The sequence below is a fragment of the Chiloscyllium plagiosum genome, chromosome 23 (assembly GCF_004010195.1).
Source record: "Chiloscyllium plagiosum isolate BGI_BamShark_2017 chromosome 23, ASM401019v2, whole genome shotgun sequence".
Lineage (NCBI taxonomy): Eukaryota > Metazoa > Chordata > Chondrichthyes > Orectolobiformes > Hemiscylliidae > Chiloscyllium > Chiloscyllium plagiosum.
The window spans coordinates 11,731,384-11,753,499 of NC_057732.1; the positions used below are offsets into that span (position 1 = coordinate 11,731,384).

General features: G+C 42.2%; 1 protein-coding gene across 1 annotated transcript; it reads right to left on the reverse strand.

The window, feature by feature from the left end:
- Positions 1-368: 368 nt before the first annotated feature.
- LOC122561615 (microsomal glutathione S-transferase 1-like) lies at positions 369-10,485 on the reverse strand. The gene is made up of 4 exons (XM_043713520.1): positions 10,380-10,485; positions 9,978-10,118; positions 8,046-8,146; positions 369-769 (listed from the first exon to the last, which is right to left on the reverse strand). The coding sequence occupies exons 2-4, from the start codon at positions 10,092-10,094 to the stop codon at positions 523-525; spliced, it is 465 nt and encodes a 154-aa protein (XP_043569455.1). The 5' UTR covers positions 10,095-10,118; positions 10,380-10,485; the 3' UTR covers positions 369-522.
- Between the last annotated feature and the right edge of the window lie 11,631 nt (positions 10,486-22,116).

Sequence of the window (22,116 nt, forward strand, 5' to 3'; positions counted from 1 at the left end):
TGAATGCTACATATTAGCCTACGCACATACCGAGTTTGAGCCACACGCATGTGATACGTGAACTGTTTGGCGAGCTGGCATGGACGAATTGGACCGAAGGGTCTGTTTCCGTGCTGTACATCTCTATGACTCTATGACTTGCACTTGGTTTGAAATTTGTAAGCTTGTACATTTAATGTCAAGTAGGCAATTGACATACAATGTATTTTCTGTTGCCCCACAAGTGAAACTGTGAAGAGTCTGTTGGGGACATGATGTAACATATGAAATGCTGGCCAACAAATCCCAAGAACTACAATAAAAAGCAGTATTTTTCACACAAACGGAAATTGATACCAGCTAATCACACATCCGGGCAAAACAAAAGAAAAAACTGATTTAGAATTTATTTTTTGTATTCACTGGTCTTCTGCATTTTCACATTTAATCATAAATCTTGCATCTTACATACACTTAGTGGTTTTAATAAATGCAAGAATAAAAACAAATCTAAAATGTGGGGTAAACAATTGTTGCTTTCACTCAAAGGTGCACTCCTGCCTTCAGCACTCTATAGACCATTGAAAAGGTCACTCCCATCCCCACTATCCAGCTCAAACCACGTGATGGCTGGGGAAGAGGAACCAGATAAGCAATGCTGTGGAAGATTCTGGAAGCAGCAAAGATTCTGAAGTGCATTACAGCTGTACTCAGGTCGGGGCCAGAGAGGGCATACAGCAGACCAATGCCTACGAATGGAACAATGTTCTCCAGGTCATTCCGATGACATCTACAGGGAGCATAAACAGGCAACAAATAATAGGAGTTGAGTTGAGCAAACATACGTTAACAATCCCATCCTTATGTTGAAGAAATATTTCATGGCTGAACTGCAATTTAAAGTTAGAATTAACACAGGAACGCTGAACAGTTCTACTGGCGTAATTTAGAATTAATGAAATTGGAGATTTGACAAGTTTTCAAGCTTGAAGTCAAAACAACTGCAGAAAGAATGTGTTGGGCATTAAGGTAATTGGTACAAATAATGTTATTATTATTCATTTCCTCAACTGTGTTTCTGTTCCCCCAACACCACATCACCCTTTAGTTAAATGTGCACAGTACACTGGCTGCGCCCAGCCAGCTCAGAGTCATCCGTGAAGTGAGGATAATCTGAATCCCCTGTTTATATATATATTTTAATTTATTTTATCAAGCTGTACAAAAGACAAACAATGAACAATAAACAGCAACTTACAGGGGAAAGGGGCAGCAAGGCCAAACCCCAAACCTCAATGTACATCTCCAATTCACAGGGAAATCCCGTCTCCCCAAATTAATCATTTACATATACATTAGAAATTGGTTCAAAAAAACAAAACTCTTTTAGTATACTGGTTGTAACATGTCAGACCTTAAGAATTTTAAGGTGATACTCCCTATAAGGCTCATGAGAAACTCACTAAACAATCTCCTTGTGGAGCTAGATGAATATGAGTTGCCTGGGTAACAGGCCCTGGCCTGCCCAGCTAGAACTCATCACCTGAGCCCTTTATAAAGCAGGCAGGCAAAAGTGAGGACTGCAGATGCTGGAAACCAGAGTTTAGATTAGAGTGGTGCTGGAAAAGCACAGCAGGTCAGGCTGCATCTGAGGAGCAGGAAAATCGACGTTTCGGGCAAAAGCCCTTCATCAGGAATCCCTTTATAAAGCAATCCAGCATGTGAGTACTTTCACTGATGGTGGTTACTTTATTTTGTAGAAAAACTTTTTTAAAAATGTCATGGTGATTTTGGTAATGGTGAGGTCACTCGGTTGTGATTAAGAGCATTTCAGAATACAAAAAACAAAAAAACTAGGCCCAGGTGGACCATATATATATTATATAGTCTGTGGGTGATCACACCCCTTGGTAATTTATTTGAGAAATCCTTTGCTTTGTTTATGTTTCACTTCAGCCCTACCCTCCTGATCGTTGGGCACTGGCTGCAGAGGACGTGGGCGGATCAGAGGACCTCTTCATTGGTCTGCTCCTGGATCTGGCCATGAAGGCTATAAACAGGTCCAGGCAGCGAGCTGTGGAGGGGATCATCTCTGCCAACTGCCTGCACCTCATCCACGGTTATGCTCGTGCCTTTTCGTGTCCTTGGAGACGGAGCACAGTGTCCATCAACACTCTTGATGCACAGCAGGGGACAGTACCTTATTTTCCTCTCCAACTCCATTTTGATTTAGCGCCAGCCCTGCTCTCCTTACCTCCCCCTTACCTTTCAATGTTGATCATTTCCCTTAAATATCCAATTGAGTGATTTAGTGGTGGCGGCTAATGGATGAAGGAAAGAAGTCACGGTGATTTGCTGATGAGGAGGAAAAACTGATCTGTTGTATGTAAGAGCATTTCTGGATGTGAAATAAAATAAAGCAGACCAAGCTTTGATAGTTTGCATTGCCCTTAATGGGTCTTGCATGTCGTTATTCAATTGGTAACATGGGTGATTTACTGTTGGTGGTTCATAGGGAGAAAAATACCACAGTGATTGGGAAAAAATGTTTGGTTGTCTGGATATAAGGGGAAAAAAAGGAAAATAAACCACACCCAACTTTGTTGGATTGTATTGCTGTTAATGGACTGTGCAAGTAAAGCATTCAGTTGGAAACATGGCAGTAGTTAACAGAACGGACAATAAAATACTATGGTGATTTGGTAACGAGGGGGAAAAATAACCATTCAATTGTATGTGATAACTCTTCTGGATATATAAGAAAGAACTGCCTGCCCTGGGCTTGGACCAGCCTATATACACCATGAGAAGTGGCTCTGTTTTGGTTCTCAACAATAAACAAAATTCCTTTCCAGTCAAGCTTCCTGAGTTAATACAAACTCTGATCAAGTGCAGACTTGGGGTGGAGTCCGGTAATTAGCACTGGACCAGATTAGATATTTTTGTGGGCAGGTCTCTCAGATCTGCAACATATGTTGTTTTCAAGATAACCTTTTCCTAGAGCTGTACAAACTGACGAGTATTTATCTTATCAATACAAACCATAAAAATAACTATTTTGTTGGGTGTCTTTACATTTGAATAGAATATCTCACTAAGCCTTTTGTCAAGTGTAATAAATTAGGGAAATAACATACAGATTTGGATAATTGGTTTTACATATAAATATACACTCACACAACACAGAAACAGACCCTTTGATCCAACTTGACCATGCTGTCCAGGGTTCCCAAACCAAACTAGTCCCATTTGCCTGCGTGTGGCTCATACCTCTCTATACCTTTCCCATTTGTGTACCTATCCAAATGTCTTTTAAATGTTGTAACTATACCTGCATCTATCACTTCCTCTGGCAGTATGTTCCACATATGAACCAGCCTCGTTGTGAAAATGTTTCCCCTTGAGTCCTTTTTAAACTTTTCTCCTCTCACCTTAAAATTATACCTTCTAGTTTTGAATTGCCCCTCTCCAGAGAAAAGACTTTTGCTATTCACCTTACCTATACCTCTCATGATTTTAGAAACCTTTTGTAAGGTTTTGCCATCTCAACCTCCTATGCTCCAGTGAAAAAAGTCCCAATCTGTCCTTATAACTCAAGCCCTCCAGTCCTTGTAACATTCTTGTAAATTCTTTTTGCACCCTTGCCAACTTTAATAATATCATTACTATAGCAAGGCAACCACACACACACATATGGATATATCTCTATCATGTGCTTGAATAAATTTCCCATAGTTAGATAAAGTATAAGTGATGCAAGTCTTGACTGATTAACTTGACTGACAAAACTTGCGGAGAAAGTGAGGTCTGCAGAAGCTGGAGATCAAAGTTGAAACTTTATTGCTGGAACAGCACAGCAGGTCAGGCAGCATCCAGGGAACAGGAGATTCGACGTTTCGGGCACAGGCCCTTCTTCAGGAAGAAGGGCCTGTGCCCGAAACGTCGAATCTCCTGTTCCCTGGATGCTGCCTGACCTGCTGTGCTGTTCCAGCAATAAAGTTTCAACTGACAAAACTTGCCACATGACATCTTTCTCATATCATATTAATCTTTTCCTGTTAAGTATCAGTAACGGTGAAATTAACCATAGAAGAATGTGAGTTGCATTTGTTCTCTGACTAGGAACAGACTCCCTCCAATTTATCTTTCAAGTGTCTTCATTTCTATTGGATGAGACAAACACTTGATCAGCAGAAAAGTACACCTTGGGACACGGGTATCCAGAGAGGGAAATTCTGGGATTGGTCAGTGCCACCATTCTGTTGGATATATTGATTCCCTGTGTGTTCCAAGTCTTCTTTCACAGGATTGATATGAATTTAGTTAAATTAAACCATTTACAATCAAACTAATCAAGCAGGGCTGAGCACTGGCCTGTTACTTGACTGTTATTAGGCAAAAAGGTCACCTTGCTCAATCACATCTATCTATTTTAGACCAGTGTTTAATCCATTAGCATTTTAGCTCAAGGTACCAAGTGGATCAATTCCACCCAGGAATATTGATGTTACCTCCAGTTGATGATCTGGTTCATAAGAAGCAACTTCAAACATAGCTAAAGTCTACTTAGTGACCGATCCAACAATCCAGGCTCCTGGTTTTGATCTTTCAACTTATCTGTAGTTAAAACCCAACAGCTTCTGCAACAGAATACTTAGAACTGCTGCAAATGGATAGCAATGGGGTATTTGTGGCATTCCATTTCGCTGGTCTAGCCAATTAGGAACCATGTAGATGTAGCTTACAAGCATATGGCCTATCAGCTTCTTTATAGTTTTAACAAGTAGAGCCATACAATAAAATATTTCTAGACCAATTTGTTTGGAGTTGTTATCATACACCTAAGGAGCAGGTGGGACTTGAACCCCAGCCCCCTGGTTCAGAGGTAAGGACATTACCACTGTATCACAAGAGCCCTTAAGTAATAGTCAGTTTGTGTTTTATTTGCAGTTCAACTTTTTTAGTTGAACCTGTTATAACCGGATATAATCTGCTTTACACAGCTATGGAATGGTTAATACACTAAGTAGCAGTTGACTTAACGTCGATGCAAATGCAGTCACAGTTTTGAAATTAGAAACCAGTAAAAACAAAAGACATGAACCGTGTAAAGTTAATCTTCACAAAAATAGTGCAACTCAGAAATCACCCAGCTAGTTTCTCTTTCTGTGGCCGGTCTTGCGTCCATGCACAGAGGAGGGGTGGGCCACTAAAACCTGCCTGGGACACTGACCCACCAGTGTGAAACTGCATCCCAGCTGGTTGCTTTTAATCAGAGTGAACAAGGCACTAAAATATCCGGCACCAGCACTTCCGGGATCCATCCACCTCTACTCCTCCATTCCCCCACAATTTCCATGCGCCCCCCCCCCCCCCCCACACAACTCCAAACCCCTTTCCCGGATGGACCTGTAGATCCTGCCTTTGGTGTCTGATAATGGAGAGGACAGCTCAAGATCTCAACCGGATTCTTTCCTCAGTTGTGAGGTTGCACCTAAAATACTGTGTATTGTTTTGTTCTTATCTGGGGAAGATTTGCCATATAGGGAAAGCGGTTGAGGCCAAAACATTGAGTGTTTTCAGGGAGAAGTCAGATATAGGGTCTGAGGGCGCCAGGTATCAAAGGGTATAGGGATTAAGTGGGAACTGATACTACACTGGAGGATAAGCTGTGATCGTATTGAATGGTGGAGCAAGCTCAAAGGACTGAATAAGTCTACTTTCTAAGTTCCTACGATCAATGGAGGTTCGCCATTGGATGGCGAGATGGGGAGAGCTTGCAGAAATCGGCTCTGTATTCCCAAAAGATCCAAAGAATAAGAGGTGATCTCATTGAAACTTATAAAAGTTATAAATTAAACTTATAAATTCTTCTAGGGTGCGAAAAGCTGGATGTACCCTGTTATCACTGGCTGGTGACTCCATAACAGGGGACATAATGTCAGAATAAAAGGAAGGGCTCTCGTAGCGCAGTGCTTCTTCCATTACCTCTGAACCAGGACGTCCAGGTTCACGTCCCACCAGCCCCAGAGGTAAGTAATGAAAACTGAAAGAATGGAGGATGCTGCAGATCAGAAATAAAAACAGAAATTGCTGGATAAGCTTGGCAGCATCTGTGAATAGAAATCAGCATTAATGTTTTGGTTCCGGTGAGCCTTCCTCAGAGTAATGAGCCAATTTAAAAGTAGCTCTGAATGGAGGAGAGACCATTTAAGATAGAGAGGAACAGGATTTTCTTCACTGAGGTGACGGCGAATCTTTGGAATACTCTCCCCCACAATACTACAGAATTCAGTCACTGAGCAGGCTCAAGTCAGGAATCATAAGTTTTTGGAGATTAATGACATTAAAGGATATGGAAATAGTACAGGAAAATAGCATAGAGTTAGAAGGTCAGCTATGATCTAGTTGATAGTGGGGATAGGCCCAATTAACTGAATGGTTAACTCCATTTCCTATGCCCTATGATCCTTTCTAATTTGAAAGCTTGAGATAAGCAAATTCTTAATGAAACATAACAGCAAAGAGCAGGGGAAAGTTAATACAACATTCAGGGTATAACAGTCAAAAACATACCCCTCACATTTAGATTCCTCTTAGAAATATGAAACAAAAACTTAATAGACTCTTAATAGAATCCCTGCATATACAGAGGACACACAACGCATGTAGGGACAGCCTCTCACTAAAACGTCATTACCACCACTTTGAAGATCCCTGAATATCTGTCGGCCTATTAAATCTCAGATGTTTTGACATGGAGATAATATTAATATTTTCTCTGCAACCCTATCAAAAAGTGTAAAATTTGCCACCCACAAAGTAAAGAGCATTCACACCTCCTCACAGAACTTGCACTTTCTAAATCAGAACCTGCATTTCTGTATGCCTTTAACATAATAAAACATCCTGAGATTGGCATGGTGGCTCAGTGGTTAGCACTGTTACCTCACAGCAGCAGGGACCTGGGTTCAATTCCAGCCTCAGGCAATTGTCTGTGTGGAGTTTGCACATTCTCTTTTTAGCAAAATGCAGGTGATGATAACTACCACTTTAACAATTTAAAATCTGTTTCTGTGATGCATTCTCAATTGGTTTTGTTAAGACAGAATGAAAAATATTCTTGACAGCAAAATAACTGCCATAATTATCAGTGAGTGAGGTTTCTTTCTATATTTAATTGTAGGATTTTTTCCAATGCCTAAGTAAAGAAAAACATCCTGAGATGCTTCATAATGGCGTCAAAATGAAAATTCACACAGAACTAAAGAAGGAGACAGTAAGACCAAAAGCAGTCGTATACGCAAGACTGAAGAAGAGTGTAGTTCCAGTCATTGTCACATAGCAGTTTCAGACATTATTTAACTCAATATGGTGGCTCAGTGGTTAACACTGCTGCCTCAGAGCACCAGGGATCCAGATGTGAGTCCACCCTCAGGCAACTGTCTGTGTGGAGTTTGCACATTCTCCCCATGTCTTCGTGGGTTTCATCCAGGTGCTCTGGTTTCCTCTCATAGTCCAAATATGTGCAGGTTAGATGGACTGGCCATGCTAAATCACCCATCGTATCCGGGGATGTACAGGCTAGCTAAATTAGCCATGGGAAATGCAGGGGTAGAGTAGTTGGATGGGATGCTCTTTGGAGGGTCAGTATGGACTCAATGGGCCAAGTGGCCTGCCTCCACACTTTAGGGATTCCATGTTTGTTCCTCAAGAGTCTGCCACCAGCCAAAATGGCTTGCCCAAAAGGGAGTCAGCAAAACCCAACCAAAACCTCATCCATTTATACAACACATGAAAGGCTTGCTCAATGGTGCAAAGAGAAATGTCAGCCCTGTAACCTGATTATGTAACCAACATAAAAGTTATATTCCTTATTAAAGTTCAACAAATACTTATAGATAAATAATTCTATCAAAACACTAAATGCGTAATAAATAAGAAATAGAGGTTGCAGATGCTAAACAGCTATTAGTTTGCTATAAAAACGGATCACAGCAAATTGAGATTAGTCATGGGCATGAGATACGTTGACATCATTATGTTCTTTGGTCCACAAATCTCACCTTCTCACACGCTCCACATAAGGGTCTGTCCTCATTAATTTCTTTTTTGATTCTTCATCCGTTGCACCATGTGCCCAAGCATCTTCAGCACTGACAAATGCCTGTTCACAAACAGATTATAACACATCATCCACTAACAGTTTAGACCTCATCTTATATAAGTGGACTGGTCTCCAAAGTATAAACTATTTCTCATGACAGGCACATCAAAATTGGGGTTTGTGTTCTGCTAGCTCGTGGAAGAAATCCAGTTTTCAGTTCATGAGGCACAGGAGCTATTTGTGAATAAACAATTAATTTTATGAACCACTAGTTTAAAAACCCGATTATTTGGGCATACAACTCTAACTTGGTGCATTCAAATCATGCAAGTATCTTATTCATTCAATAAAATAAATCACAAATGCAACTGATCTTCTTGCTGATCTTTATAAAGTAATGTTCCAGCCCCTAGTTAGTCAGCTTTTTGATTTATAAGGGAGTCCAAGGCTTTGAGGAGCAAACAGGAGAGTGGAATTAAGACCACAATCAAATCAACCATAATCCTATTCAGTGGCACAGCAGACTCAAGGGTCCAATGGCCGACTCCTGTTCCTGTTTCTGATGTAAAAGGAACAGCTGGGAATTTCAGAGCAGCCTGTGACTAGTGAAGTCCCACAGTGGTCAGTGTTGGGACCATAACTGCTCACATTATACATTAATAATCTGGATAAAGGAACTGAGGTTTTGTTTTCCTTATTTTCATTGTTGCTAACTTTGCAAATGACAAAAATATTTGGAGGTACAGGTAGCGTTGAGGAAGTGGAGAGGCTGCAGAAGGACTTGGACAGATTAGGAGAGTGGGCAAAGAAGTGGCAGATAGAGTACAAAGTGGGAAAGTGTGAGCTTATACACTTTGGTAAGATGAATAGAGGCATAGACTGTTTTATAAATGGAGAAAGCTTTGGAAATCTGAAGCATGAAGTGACTGAGCAGTCTTCACTCAGGATTCTCTTATGGTTAACATGCAGATTCAGTTGGCAGTTAGGAAGGCAAATACAATGTTGGCATTCATTTTTAGAGAGAAAGTGAGGGCTGCAGATGCTGGAGATCAGAGCTGAAAATGTGTTGCTGGAAAAGCGCAGCAGGTCAGGCAGCATCCAAGGAACAGGAGAATCGACGTTTCGGGCATAAGCCCTTCCTGAAGGGCTGACCTGCTGCGCTTTTCCAGCAACACATTTTCAGCATTCATTTTTAGAGGGCTAGAATACAAGAGCAGAGATGTACTGCTGAGATTGTATAAGGCTCTGATCAGACCACGTTTGAAACACGATGAACGACTTCATCAGGACCACGAAGGGGTGACGTCAAGGTATCAGAGAGAGTGTGCTAACCTTCCAACAATTCATCTACTCCACCCTCAAGCAACACCAAAATTGGACTTAGCAGTTATATCCGAATCCACCAGAGCAGGAAGGAAGCAAGTCTTCCATTTTCATGGACCGTCTCAGAGGAACAGCTAAAACAGAAATTGCTGGGAAAACTCAGCATCTGTGGAGACAAATCGGAGTTGATGTTTCAGATCAGACTGGCAGCAGTTCTGAGGAAACGAACTGGACCTGAAACATTAACCCTGCTTCCTCTCCACAGATGCTGAGTTATCCCAGCAATTTCAGTTTTTGTTTCTGATTTCCAGCATCTGCAGTTGCTTGGGTGCTTTCTTTTTTCTTTAAAAAGGAGGAGCTGCTAGCCCAGAGGATACCATTTTAGCCATGCCTCTACTGGCAATGCAAAACACTTGCGAGCATCCAATTCTAGGAAAATAACCAAAGGAAATACAGCAGTCAGAGGGGGAGATGGACGAGAGTGGTGTGTGTGAGAGAGAGAGAGAGAGGGAGGGACGGTTAGGTGCCATCTTAACTCAGCTCCTTTCAGTCTGGCTGTTAGATTTACCTTCCGTGTGACTCTGAAGTATCCAGTCAGGGGTCCCATCAGCAGCATCTTCAGCAGCACGATGGTGCTGTAGGTAGAGTAAGCGAGGAACACCTCGCTGCTAAACACCTCGGACATTTCCAACCACTGGAGTGGACACGGCTAGAAAAAAAAAGTGGTTAAAAAATGCACTGAAGACAAAACCCAGAATGTATCAAATATAGTCTTGCATTGCTATAGCGCCTTTCACCCCCAACGTGCTCTGCAGTAAGTCTTTTTTTAAGTGCAAGATCTTCAAATGGGAAATGAATGAAACTGAAGTCGCGTTAAACCCTCGAACAAGCTACCAGTTTGTAAAATAGTACTTACAACAATTAAAGACTAAATTGCCTCTTCCATCCTTTATATAAATAATGAACCCACCTAAATACAGCCTTCCGTCTGTGCCCTGCTGTTCCAGCTCCTGAACTCGCTGTAACTTTACTGAGAAGGTGGAGCAGCTACAGGAACGGACTGGCCTGGGGCGGGTCTGTTTGCGCCTCCCATTAAACACCAGAGAGTATTTCTCTCAGCTTCACTTTGCAGGTCGAGTTTTTTTTTCTCAGGATCTGCAATTTGTTTCCTTAATGTAGGCACTGCATTCATGCAAATGATTGGCGCACAGATAAGAGGAATAATGGGGAAATCGGTCCACAAAAGGAAATAAGGGAGCAAACAAAAACAGAAATTGCTGGAAAAGCTCAACAGGTCTGGCAGCATCTGTAGAGAGACGTCAGAGTTCGTTTCGGGTCCAGTGACCCTTCCTCAGAACTGGGAAGGAGGTAGAATCTTAGAATCCCTACAGTGTGAAAGCAGGCCATTCTGTCCATCGATTGCGCACAGACCCTCCAAAAACCATCCCATCCTATTACCCTGCATTTCCTATGGCTAATGCACCTAGCTTGCACATCCCAGGACACCATGGGCAATTTGGCATTGCCAATCCACCTAACCTACACATCTTTGGACTGTGGGAGGAAACTAGAACACCTACAGATACAGGGAGAATGTGTATACAGTCACTTAAGGATGGAATCGAACCTGGGTTCCTGGCACTGTGAAACTAACCACCATTCCACCTTCTAAAATGGTGGCATTGGGAGACTATGGGTTTGGAGGCAGTGGGGGGGGGGGGGGGGTCACCAGGTAAGGTGAGGTTAGCGACTGCAGTAGGTGCAATGTCTGATGGTGGGGTCATGGTCCAGAGGGAGATAGGAGGAGGTGTCTGAAAACTGGCACTCAGTCTCCATAATATAGAGGTCAGTACACCAGACTACAACAGCATCATCTCTATCAGCACGGGCTTAATTGCAAAGTCAAGGTTGGATGTGAGAGCACAGTGTAGTCAATTCATGGGATTACAGGTTGGACTGGGTGATGAGAGGGGCAGAGGAATTGAGGTGACCAGTGTCACTTGAACAGATCGAGTGAATGTAAAAGGCCAGAGGGAGGGGTCTGGGTGAATGGAGGGCGTTGGAGCTGGGTGAAGGAGTCTGTGGGACGGGGAGAGGACCCTTGGCCAAAAAAATGGGCAGGGAGGCGAAGGCGATGGAAGAAGTCATGTCGTGCCTGAAATTCATTCAGTCAGAGGGATAAAACAGACCTTTGCTGAGTACAAAATGTTCAGCATTGGAGAGCAGAATGTTGGGAGGGATAGCAAATATGCAGCAGCAGGTGGAGTTGGGAGAAGGGATGAAATCAGAGGGAAGGGGGACTGGAGGAAGGTTCTGGAAGGCCGTGGTCATCTCTGAGTTGTTGCATCTTGTGTTCCTTGGTGCCTGAAGGGAAAGGCAAAAGTTTTTTATTAGCAGGTCAAATATGCCAGAGGATGAAATGGAACTTGGGAGCAGTGCAGCTCTGAGCCAACGTGAGATGGTGCTGTTAGAGAGACAGGTTGAGAGTGTACATATGATGATTCATGGCATTAAGTGTGGATCTCAGGATGCAGTGAGAGCAGCTGTCTGTGGAACATTGAGCACCATGGGAATCCCAGTGATCCTGGGTGGATTCAAAACACGAGGGATGAAACTTGAGTTGGAATCCACATGGGGTGAGGCTGAGCCAGAGGCAGTCCAGAGGAACATGATGGGGCTGTAGAAATGAGTGTTAGCAAACACCTTATCAAACACCAGGAGCGACAATGAAATTAATGTCAGTGGATGAGAAAACAAACTGGATTGGAAATCCTGTCGGAGAGAGGAACAGAACTTCTTCAAGGTGGGCATATCTGGAAGAGATGTAGCAGTGGGTTGAATGCTAAATAAAAAACACAGAAACTGCAGATTCTGTAAATCAGAAACAAAACTAGAAACTGCTGGAAAAGCTCAGCAAGCCTGGCAGCATCTGTGGTGAGAAAGCAGAGTTAACATTTCAGGCCCAGTGACCCTTCCTCAGGACATAAGCGAACGAAAGGCTACAGCAATCTGTGAGAGCTCTTGCGGTGCAGTGATAGTGTCCCTATGCCTAGTCCAAGTTCTGTCTGCTCCAGAGATGTATCATAGCATATCTGAATAGGTTAAGTTTTTTTAAAATTTAGTCATTAATCAAGGAGATAAAGCTATTTTAGGGACTTTTTCAGCTCTGTGGCAATGTCCCTACCTCGAGGCTGGAATGCTTAGGTTCAAGTCCCACCTGTTCTAGAGTGGTGTAATAACATCTCTGAACACAGTCATTCGAAAATATCCACAGGAAACTGGGAGAACGAATATCAGAAATCTCAGGAGGGCCACTATCAGTCAATGGTGTGGACAGGATGTAAAGATTCAATTCAGTGCAGAGTATTCTCACGTGTTACAAAGCCAGCAACTACAGCCTCACAGACTAAAGGAACAACAGCATCTCAAACAAGGCAGAAAGTACACCTTTAAAGTTTGGAATGAACAGAGGAATGGGATTGGGCCCTTTCAGTCTGCTTTACCATTCCAAAACATAATGGCTGACCTGGGTGTGGTCTCAAACTTCACAAAGCAAAAGATAATTAAAACTCTGTGCTTTAAAGTTTCCCTATAGTAGTGCAGAAACTTAATTTCAGAAGTAATTCATTGGTATTTTGGAGTCTTGCCTCCAGTCCTGGGTGACACACATTAAGAAAGATGTGAAGGCATTAGAGAGACTGAAGAAAAGATTTCCAACAATAAGGGTCTTCACTGAAATAGAAAGATTGGAGAGCTCAGGATTGTCTTCCTTGGAGAAAAAAGAGGTTTAGAAAAAGTTTGAAAGGGATGCTCATAATCCTAAGGAGTCTGGACATACCTGACAGGGAGAAAATGGCCCATGTATTTCAATGGTCAGGAGTTGTTGAAGTATCGTAGACTGGAATTGAGTACTAGGATCACGTGAGATCTCAAGCACAGCCCATGCTGTAGGAATTGCTTGGAAATTAAGTTTCCTGATGGGCAGTTCGCCTGTATCTGAACCCCTTCAATAAAAGTCTCCTAATGTCGGAGAATTCAGAGGATTCTGACTTACTAAAGATTAATAAGATTATCCAGGAAAGGTTAGAGGTTTTTAAACAGAGAAGAGTCGAAAGTGAGGTGCTGGAAAAGCACAACAGGTCAGGCAGCATTAGAGGAGCAGGTGAATTCATGTTTTGGGCATAAGCCCTTCATCAGGAATCAGGAATAAACCAAGTCTAGTCTGTGGATAAACTTACACTAATCCCCCAACTCATCACTTGTAACCCCCACTACGCCTCCCTCGATCCCTCAACTGATACCCTGCATACCCAGACCTAACTGTACTCACCTTCTAGCTGACTCTGGTTCCTCCACTGCCCACCTGGCTGCACTCCACCCCCACCCCGGTTAATGCAAGCACTTCTCCCCCACCAACCCAACTTGGTCATGCTGAAGCCTACCACCTTGTTTCTACAACTGATGCAATCTCACTCAAACCCCTCTCCGAACCAATTCTAAGCATCCATAAGGCACACTAATCCTTCATTTGCCTACCACCTGGCCTCTCCTAACCCAACTGCCAATATACCACTTAGTACCCTACTTAATGGGCACATTAACCTCTTACTTACCCATTTGGTATCCTATACCTTCATTTACCTAGGTGCACTTACCTTGCCTGAGTTGCTTTTAAATTGCCTTGGTGACCTTTGACTTCTGAAATTTGGCAGCAGTTATCATGAATAAGGGCTTGGCTTGCAACATTGCTCCTGCACTACGTGGATCTCTCACTGGTTACTTCCAATGGGTGCATTCAGGACAGGCTAGGATCTGGGTCTTGGCTGAAAAATATCCAACAAGTAAATAGATAATTGAAAAGACAATTACAGTTAGTCAAATCTGAGGAGAAAGATTTAAAACAGATCTAAGGGGCAACCTTTTTCAAGCAGAGGGTGGTGTGTATTTGGAATGAGCTGCTAGAGGAAGTGGTAGAGGCTAGTATAATTAGAACATTTAAAAAGCATCTGGATGGGTATATGAATAGGAAGGGTTTGGAGGGATATGGGCCAAGTGCTGGCGGGTGGGACCAGATTAATTTAGGATATCTGGTCAGCATGGACAAGTTAGATTAAAGGGTTTGCTTCCATGCCGTACAACTCTATGACTCTATGTTCCAATGGTAATCAGAATGTATGGGCCATTGTTCCCATTGCTGAGAAAATTAAGAAGCAGTCAACATAGATTTCAGATGCTCAAAATACAAGAGAAAGTCAGCAAGTCTGGTAGCATCCTTGGAGAGAGAGAAAGAAACTGAGTTATTCTTTCTCGTCCAGTTAGAGTTCTTCTTCGCTTTTTGATGCAGCAAGTGGTTAAGATAGGGAATGCAGTGCCTGACAGTGAGGCACAGGTAGGCTTAGTCAAGACATTCAAGAAGGAATTGGATTATTGTCAGAAAAGGACGGGCATGCAGAGCTACAGAGAGATGGAAGTATAGCTTCAGGTGAATTGTTGTTTTGTACACCCAGCGCAGACACTACTGAATGGCCTTCTGTGTTATGATTATTCTGTAAAGTCTTCAAAGAGCTTTGAGATGTTCTGATACTGAAATGTCTTGAATAATTACAAGTCTTTTTTTCTCTTCGTTAGGATGATCAATATAAAAATAAGGACCTGATACTGAATTTCTCCAAGATATTGGGTTGGCCACGTTCAGAATCTTATCTACAAGTCTGGCCAATTCATCGCTGATTTGCAAAATCTATCAAAAGATGTTTCACCAAATGTGAAATGAAAATGAACTTTCATCCAAAACGTTAGTTTACTCAGTTGCTACCTGACCTGATGTGCATTTACAACACTCTCTGGTTTTGTTTGTTTCAAGTTTGCAGCATCTGAATTGCTTTGTATTTCACCAACAAAATTATGAGGGGCATGGATAGGGTAAATAGGCAAAGTCTTTTCCCTGGGGTCAGGGAGTCCAAAACTAGAGGGCATAGGTTTAGGGTGAGAAGGGAAAAATATAAAAAAGACCTAAGAGGCAACTTTTTCTCACAGAGGGTGGTACGGGTATGAAATGAGCTGCCAGAGGAAGTGGTGGAGGCTGGTACAATTGCAACATTTAAGAGGCGTTTGGATGGGTATATGAATAGGAAGGGTTTGGAGGGATATGGGCCGGGTGCTGGCAGGTGGGACTAGATTGGGTTGTGATATCTGGTCGGCATGGACGGGTTGGACCGAAGAGTCTGTTTCCATGCTGTACATCTCTATGACTCTATGACCAACAATACCCTCCAAAATAGATACTGTCGATCACAGTTCACAATCCCCGTTTGAAGTAATGAAGAATCCTTCCAAAAATGACAGTCGATTTATGCGCTAAGTACAAAATGTAAACTGTTGGTTTTAGTGCATGCATTTTGAAATCTTAAAGAAAAACAGACCAGTAATTCAAATTAAATCAACGGGATGCACTTTATTGAGCAAATTAATTTTATGAGGATAGAAATGCCTTTAACAACACTCAAAAAAATTTAAAACAGTAAAATTCATTTCATTCAGTACCCAATACAATTTAAACATTGAGGTCTTTTGATAGTTTGAATTATATTGGACCTCTGTCACAACATTGGACATTTGTGATCCATAGAGTGACTACAGCAACTGGTATTCTGATATTGTTAGTGCTTGATTTAGCCCACTAGAGTACATTCCATGTGAGAGTGTAATTGCTGGATGATTTGTGAAGGCCCATTCTGATGTATGCTTCTTAAGATCAGGCCAGTGGTTGATCTGTGTTCCCATGTGCATTTGGTGTTGAGCATCTCCTTCAGGAGGATTCCTTCTTCCATTCTCACCTGAGTCCAATTCCCTCAGTGAAGTACAATTAAAACAAGTGTTCATAATTTACTCCTAATGCTAAAGAACCAGAAATAACTGCACCAAGACAAGTATCCCATCACAAAGTCACCCTTTATTTCTTGTGCACAGTATGTCACCTTAACTGAGGAGATTCTGATCTCTTAGTTATATTGGCACTTTGGGCACTGTCCCACCAACACAGCTATGTTGGCATCCAATCCCGGCCATCAGACCTATCTTCTTGCTAGTAACTTCATTTTGGAAACTCCTCGATGACCCTGGGGGGTTTCAGCCGATATCTGATAGCAACCTACACTCGGGACAATCACCCTTGCTCCCCTTGGTAATATGTTGTCCTCCACAGTGATCTGGTCTTGCTGGGTCCAGAAAGGTTTCAATTCTGGTTACGATGGCCCTTCAGTTTCCCCATTACCACCAGTTGCTTTAGTTTCGCTAGGACAGGGTTTTTTCAGGTCCACAGTCAGATGTTGTCAGCGGTGACTGAAAGGGTGTCCAGTAAGTTTAAAACCAAAATGGGCCATTCTAGGGGAAGCACCACCAGTTGAGTATTTGCCAGTGGGAGCCAGCTCAAGGCATCTGCATTAGTCACTTGGCTTCCTGGATGGTGTTCTAACTTATACATGTACACACTGAGAATAAGGACCCAACACTGAATTCTGCTGGAAGCTATGCGCGGCACCACCTTGTCTTCCTTCAGTAGCCCTAGGAGGGGCTTGTGACCTGTTACTATGACAAATTCCAATCCATAAAGGTACCGGCAGAATGTCCGCAGACCAAAGATGACTGCCAGACCTTCCTTCTCTATTTGGGCATGTTTGTGTTTGGCATCAGCCAGAGTCCAGGATCTATAGGCTATAGGGCATTCTGAGGTTGTAAAGTGGAGGCTGCCTCCTAATTTGATTAAAGCATTTCTTCCAGAGAAAGGCAGCGGGGTTGTGAATGTATGTGTGACATATGGGCCTAAACATGATTTGGCACCAAAAGAATGGGGTCATCTTATGTGCTGGGTTATTCATACATCACAACCTCCGGTAGCAGGCTTTGTTTTCTGATTGTTTTGTTTCATGTGAACTGAATTAAAATTCTCAAATTGCCAACTCAAATTCTCAGAGGTATTAGAACATACCTGTAGTCCAACAATAGAACTGTTGCAAAACCAAACAGCAATCGAATGTGTTTGTCATTGGCTTTCTTCCCATTTTTTCTCATGGACTGTGAGCATCAATGGGGAATTCCAGCATTGGCTGCTCATACCTGAACACACTTGCCAAGTTGGTAGGGAGCTACTGTCTTGAGCCGTTACAGTACTTCTGCTGTAGGTACATATACCCCCAGTGCTGTTAGGGTGGGCATTCAGGATTTTGACCCCAGTGAAAGTGAAGGAACAGCGATATTGGTCCAAGCTAAATTTGTTCATTCCTAGCCTCACGCTTCCATTCGTGGCAAATACAGGAGCACAAATTCTGAATCATATGAAACACAATAGCTTTTTTGAAACACAGCAAAATGCTGGGCAAGTCTGAACAATCTTGTAACAAGAAACAGGCGATGTGAGATAAACAAGGATGCAGCCAAAGAAGCATGTCCTGAGATGCAAATTAGTTAAAACCTGGAACAAATATTTGCCACTGATCTCAAACTGAGCATCCTATCAATGCATCTTACACAACTGATGCGTAATAGGAAAGGCTCTGCACACTCGTATTAGATTAGGTCCCCTCCAGTGTGGAAACAGGTCCTTCGGCCCAACAAGTCCACACTGACCCTCCAAAGAGTAACCTACCCATTTCCCTCTGAATGATGCACCTAACACTATGGGCAATTTAACATGGCCAATTCATCTAGCCTGCACATCTTTGGACCGTGGGAGGAAACCAGAGCACCCAGAGGAAACCCCTACAGACAGAGGGAGAATGCACAAACTCCACACAGACAGTCGCCCAAAGCTGGAATTGAACCCAGGTCCCTGGCATTGTGAGGCAGCAGTGCTGACCATTGAGCCATCATGCTGCCCCATATGATGCAAAAATATACAATCATCTGTAGACTTAAAACAGTTATGCACCACTAACTAAGCCAGTGGCATTCTATTCTGAGAGTTCTGAAGCACTTTGTGTTATTATTTTGTGGGATGAGAGCGTTGCTGGCTAGACCAGTATTTCTTCCCTGTCCATAACTACTCTTGAGAAATTGAACTTTTACAGTCCAGATTGTGTCAGTATACCCAAAGTACAGTTAGCAAGGCAATTCCAGGATCAGTCTGGACATAGTAGATAGGGAGAAACTGTTCCTATCAATCAAAGGACACAGTTTCAATGTAATTCGCAAACAAGGTCAAGGAGAAATATGGGGAATCCCCATCCATTGTTTCAGAGTGTAGCAGAGGCAGGTTTAAATAAGGTACTCAAGAGGGAATTGGCTTTTTATCTGTAAAAGAAACATTTCTGTGGCTACAAAGCGAAGAGGGAATGGCTCTAAGTGACGTGCTCCTTCAGGGAACCACACAGTCACAATGGACTAACTAGCCCCCTTCTGTGCTGTGACCATTCAATGATATTGACCCAGCCACAGTGAAGGAATACGATACAGACCCAAATCTGTATGGTACGTGAAGATGCAAGTCATGGTGTTCCCATTTCTCTGCTGTCTTTGTCTTTCTGAGATGCTTCAGAAGAAATTCTTGACAGAGCCTTACCAAATTGCTACAATGCATCTTGTGTGATGGAGGTGGTGGGAGTGAATATTTAATTCTTTTTGGATGACCCACTGATCAAGCAGGTTTTTTGTTCCTGGAGAAGACCATGGAACTTAGAAGCATTAATGAGCCATTCAGCCCACCAAGACTGCTCTACCATTCAATGATATCATGGCTGATCTGATACCCCTTAAATCCATTTTCTTGCCTTTTCCCCATAACTCTTGATTCTCTTTTTGGTTTAAAATCTGATCATTCCAGCCTTGAATATATTTAATTACCTTGCCTCTACTGAAAGGAATGCCTCAGATTCATCATAGTCAGAGAGAAATAATTACTCTTCATCATCCCTGTCTTAAATGGCCGACTCCTTACTCTGAGATTATATCCTCTTGTCCTAGACTTTCCCACAAGGTGAAATAACCTCTCTACATCCACCCTGTCAAGCCCCCTAAGAACCTTATATGCTTCAAAAGATCTCATCTCATTTGTCTGAATTCCAATGAATTAAAATCCAACCTACCCAACCTCTCCTCATAAGTAATCCCTCCATATCCACGATCAACCGAGTGAGACTTCTCTACACTGCCTCAAACAGCAGTGTATCTTTCTTTATATAAGGGACAAGAACTGTTCACAGTATTCCAGCTGTGTTCTAACCAATACCTTGTATAGTTTTAGCAACACCTGCCTATTTTTAGACTCCATTCCCTTTGAAATAAAGGCCAGTATTCCATTTGCCTTCCCTATTATCCACTGAACTTGAATGCTATTGTTTTGTAATTCATACACTGGGACCCCCAAATTGCACAGTGCTGTAGCTTTCAGCAGTCTTTCCCCATTCCCCATGTATCTCTCTAGACTCCTAGTATCATCCTCACGTCTTGTCTTCCCATTTATTTTTGTGTCATCCACAAACTTCACTTCCATCATCTAAATTGTGAATGCATATTGTAAATAATTGTGTCCCCAGCACTGTATATTGTGGCACTCCACTAGTTACAGATTGCTGTCCTGAAAATGCTCCATTTATCCCAACCCTTTCTCTTCCATTAGTTAGTCAATGTTCTATCCATGTTAACATACTAGCCCCAACCTCATGGGCTCTTATCTTATTCATTAGCCCTGTGTGTGCTACCTTATTGAATGCCTTTTGAAATTCAAATACATTACATCTATTGGTTTTCCTTTATCTACCTTGCTTGTTACCTCCTCAAAGAACTATATTAAATTCATTAGGCATGATTTTCTCTTCATGAAGGCGTGATTACTCTGCTTGATTAAGTGATGTGTTTCTAAATGCTCTGCTAATGAATCTTTTTATAATAGACTTGATCATTTTCCAATCAACAGATGGTAAGCTAATTGGTCTGTATTTACCTGCTTTATTGTATCTCTCCCTTTTAGAATATGGGTGATCATACTCATAGAAACGTAGAGGTCTACAGCACGGAAAAAGGCGGTTTGGCTCATCGAGTCCACTCCGATCAAAAACAATCACCTTTCTATTCTAAGCGTATTTCCTGCAGACGGCCCATTGCCTTGAATGCCTTGGCATTGCAAGTGCTGGAGTACTTCTTGAGTGTTGTTAGAGCTACACTCACCCAGGTAAGTGCAGAGAATTCCATCACAGCACTGGCTTCATTGTCATGCTAACATTTCTTACCCAAGCCTGCTGCAGCGTTCCAGTGAATCACATTGTAAACTAAAAGGTCAGCACCTTATTTTCCAGTTCTCAACATTGAGTTCAATTGCTTCAGACTATGAACTCTGCCTCCATTTTGATCACTGCCCTCCATTCATGCCTTGGTGGCATGGGTTTGCTCTCAAAGAAGAGTTGATTTATTTTCTGCTACAAATGCCTTTGCCCTTTGCTCTAGAGCACCTTCACCAACTGTTTCCACCTCCTCCTTTATTTACAACATAATCTCCCACTTCCCTTTTGTTATGAAGAAGAGTCATACCAGACTTGAAATATTAACGATTTCTCTTTCCACAAATGCTGCCAGACCTGCTGAACTTTTCCAGCACTTTCTATTTTTGTTTTACTTCACACCTTTGACTTGTGACTTGTAGATGGCTTTGGAGAGTCAAGACGTAATCTATTTGCTGCAGAACCCCTAGCTTGTGACCCACCCTCGTGACCACAATGTTTATATGACTGGTGAAGTTGAGTTTCTGATCACTGACGACACCCAGGATGTTGGCGGTGGTGCACGTAGTGATGGTAATACAATTGAACGTCAAGAGGAAATGGTGAGATTCTCTCCTGTTGAAGGCAACCATTGAATGGTACGAGTGTGTTACAAATGTTACTTACCATTCATCACTAACCAGTCCAATTCTGAATGCTCTTCTGGTTTATATACACACAGATACAGACTGTTTCAGTGTCTAAGTTGCAAAGTCAACGAAGCACCATGTAATCATCAGCCAACATCCCCACTTCTGACCTTAGGTTTGAGAGAAGGTCATTGATGAAATAATTGAAGTGGGTGGAGCCTCGTCACACCCTTAAGGCACTGGTGATATCAGCAGACAGAGCAGATTTCCTCTATCAATCATTCTCATTTTATTTGGCGCTTTATTCTTACACTCAGGCTGGCTTTACAGTACTGCTAGTTGTCCAAAAGTTTACAAAAGTTAGGTCAGAGAATATAATCTCTGCTCTCCGTCTTGTATTGGTTGTGGTTCAGGTGGTAACTTCTCCCCTCTGAGTCAGTAGATTATAGGGTTAGGATTAGATTTGGTATCATGTAATGGGACAGGATTAATTAATGACCTCAGAGTAAAGTCACCCATAGGGAGCAGTGACCATAATATGATTGAATTTTGCATTAAGCCTGAAAGGGAGAAGGCTGGATCCAAGACTTGTATTTTAAACTTTCTTAACTGCAACAAGCAGGAATGAAAGCAGAGCTACCTGAAGTGAATGGGCATATTAGGATAAGGAATAGGTCAATAGAGATCAATGGCAGACATTTAAGGGGAAATTTCAGAATATCAGAATACACATATTGCAATGATAATTTTTTTTAAAAATTAAGGAAGGACCCACCATCTATTTTTAATTAAAGAAGTGAAGGACAGCTTAACATGCAAGAAAACACCATATAATTAGAACAGAGATAAGTGGCAGGTCAGATGACTG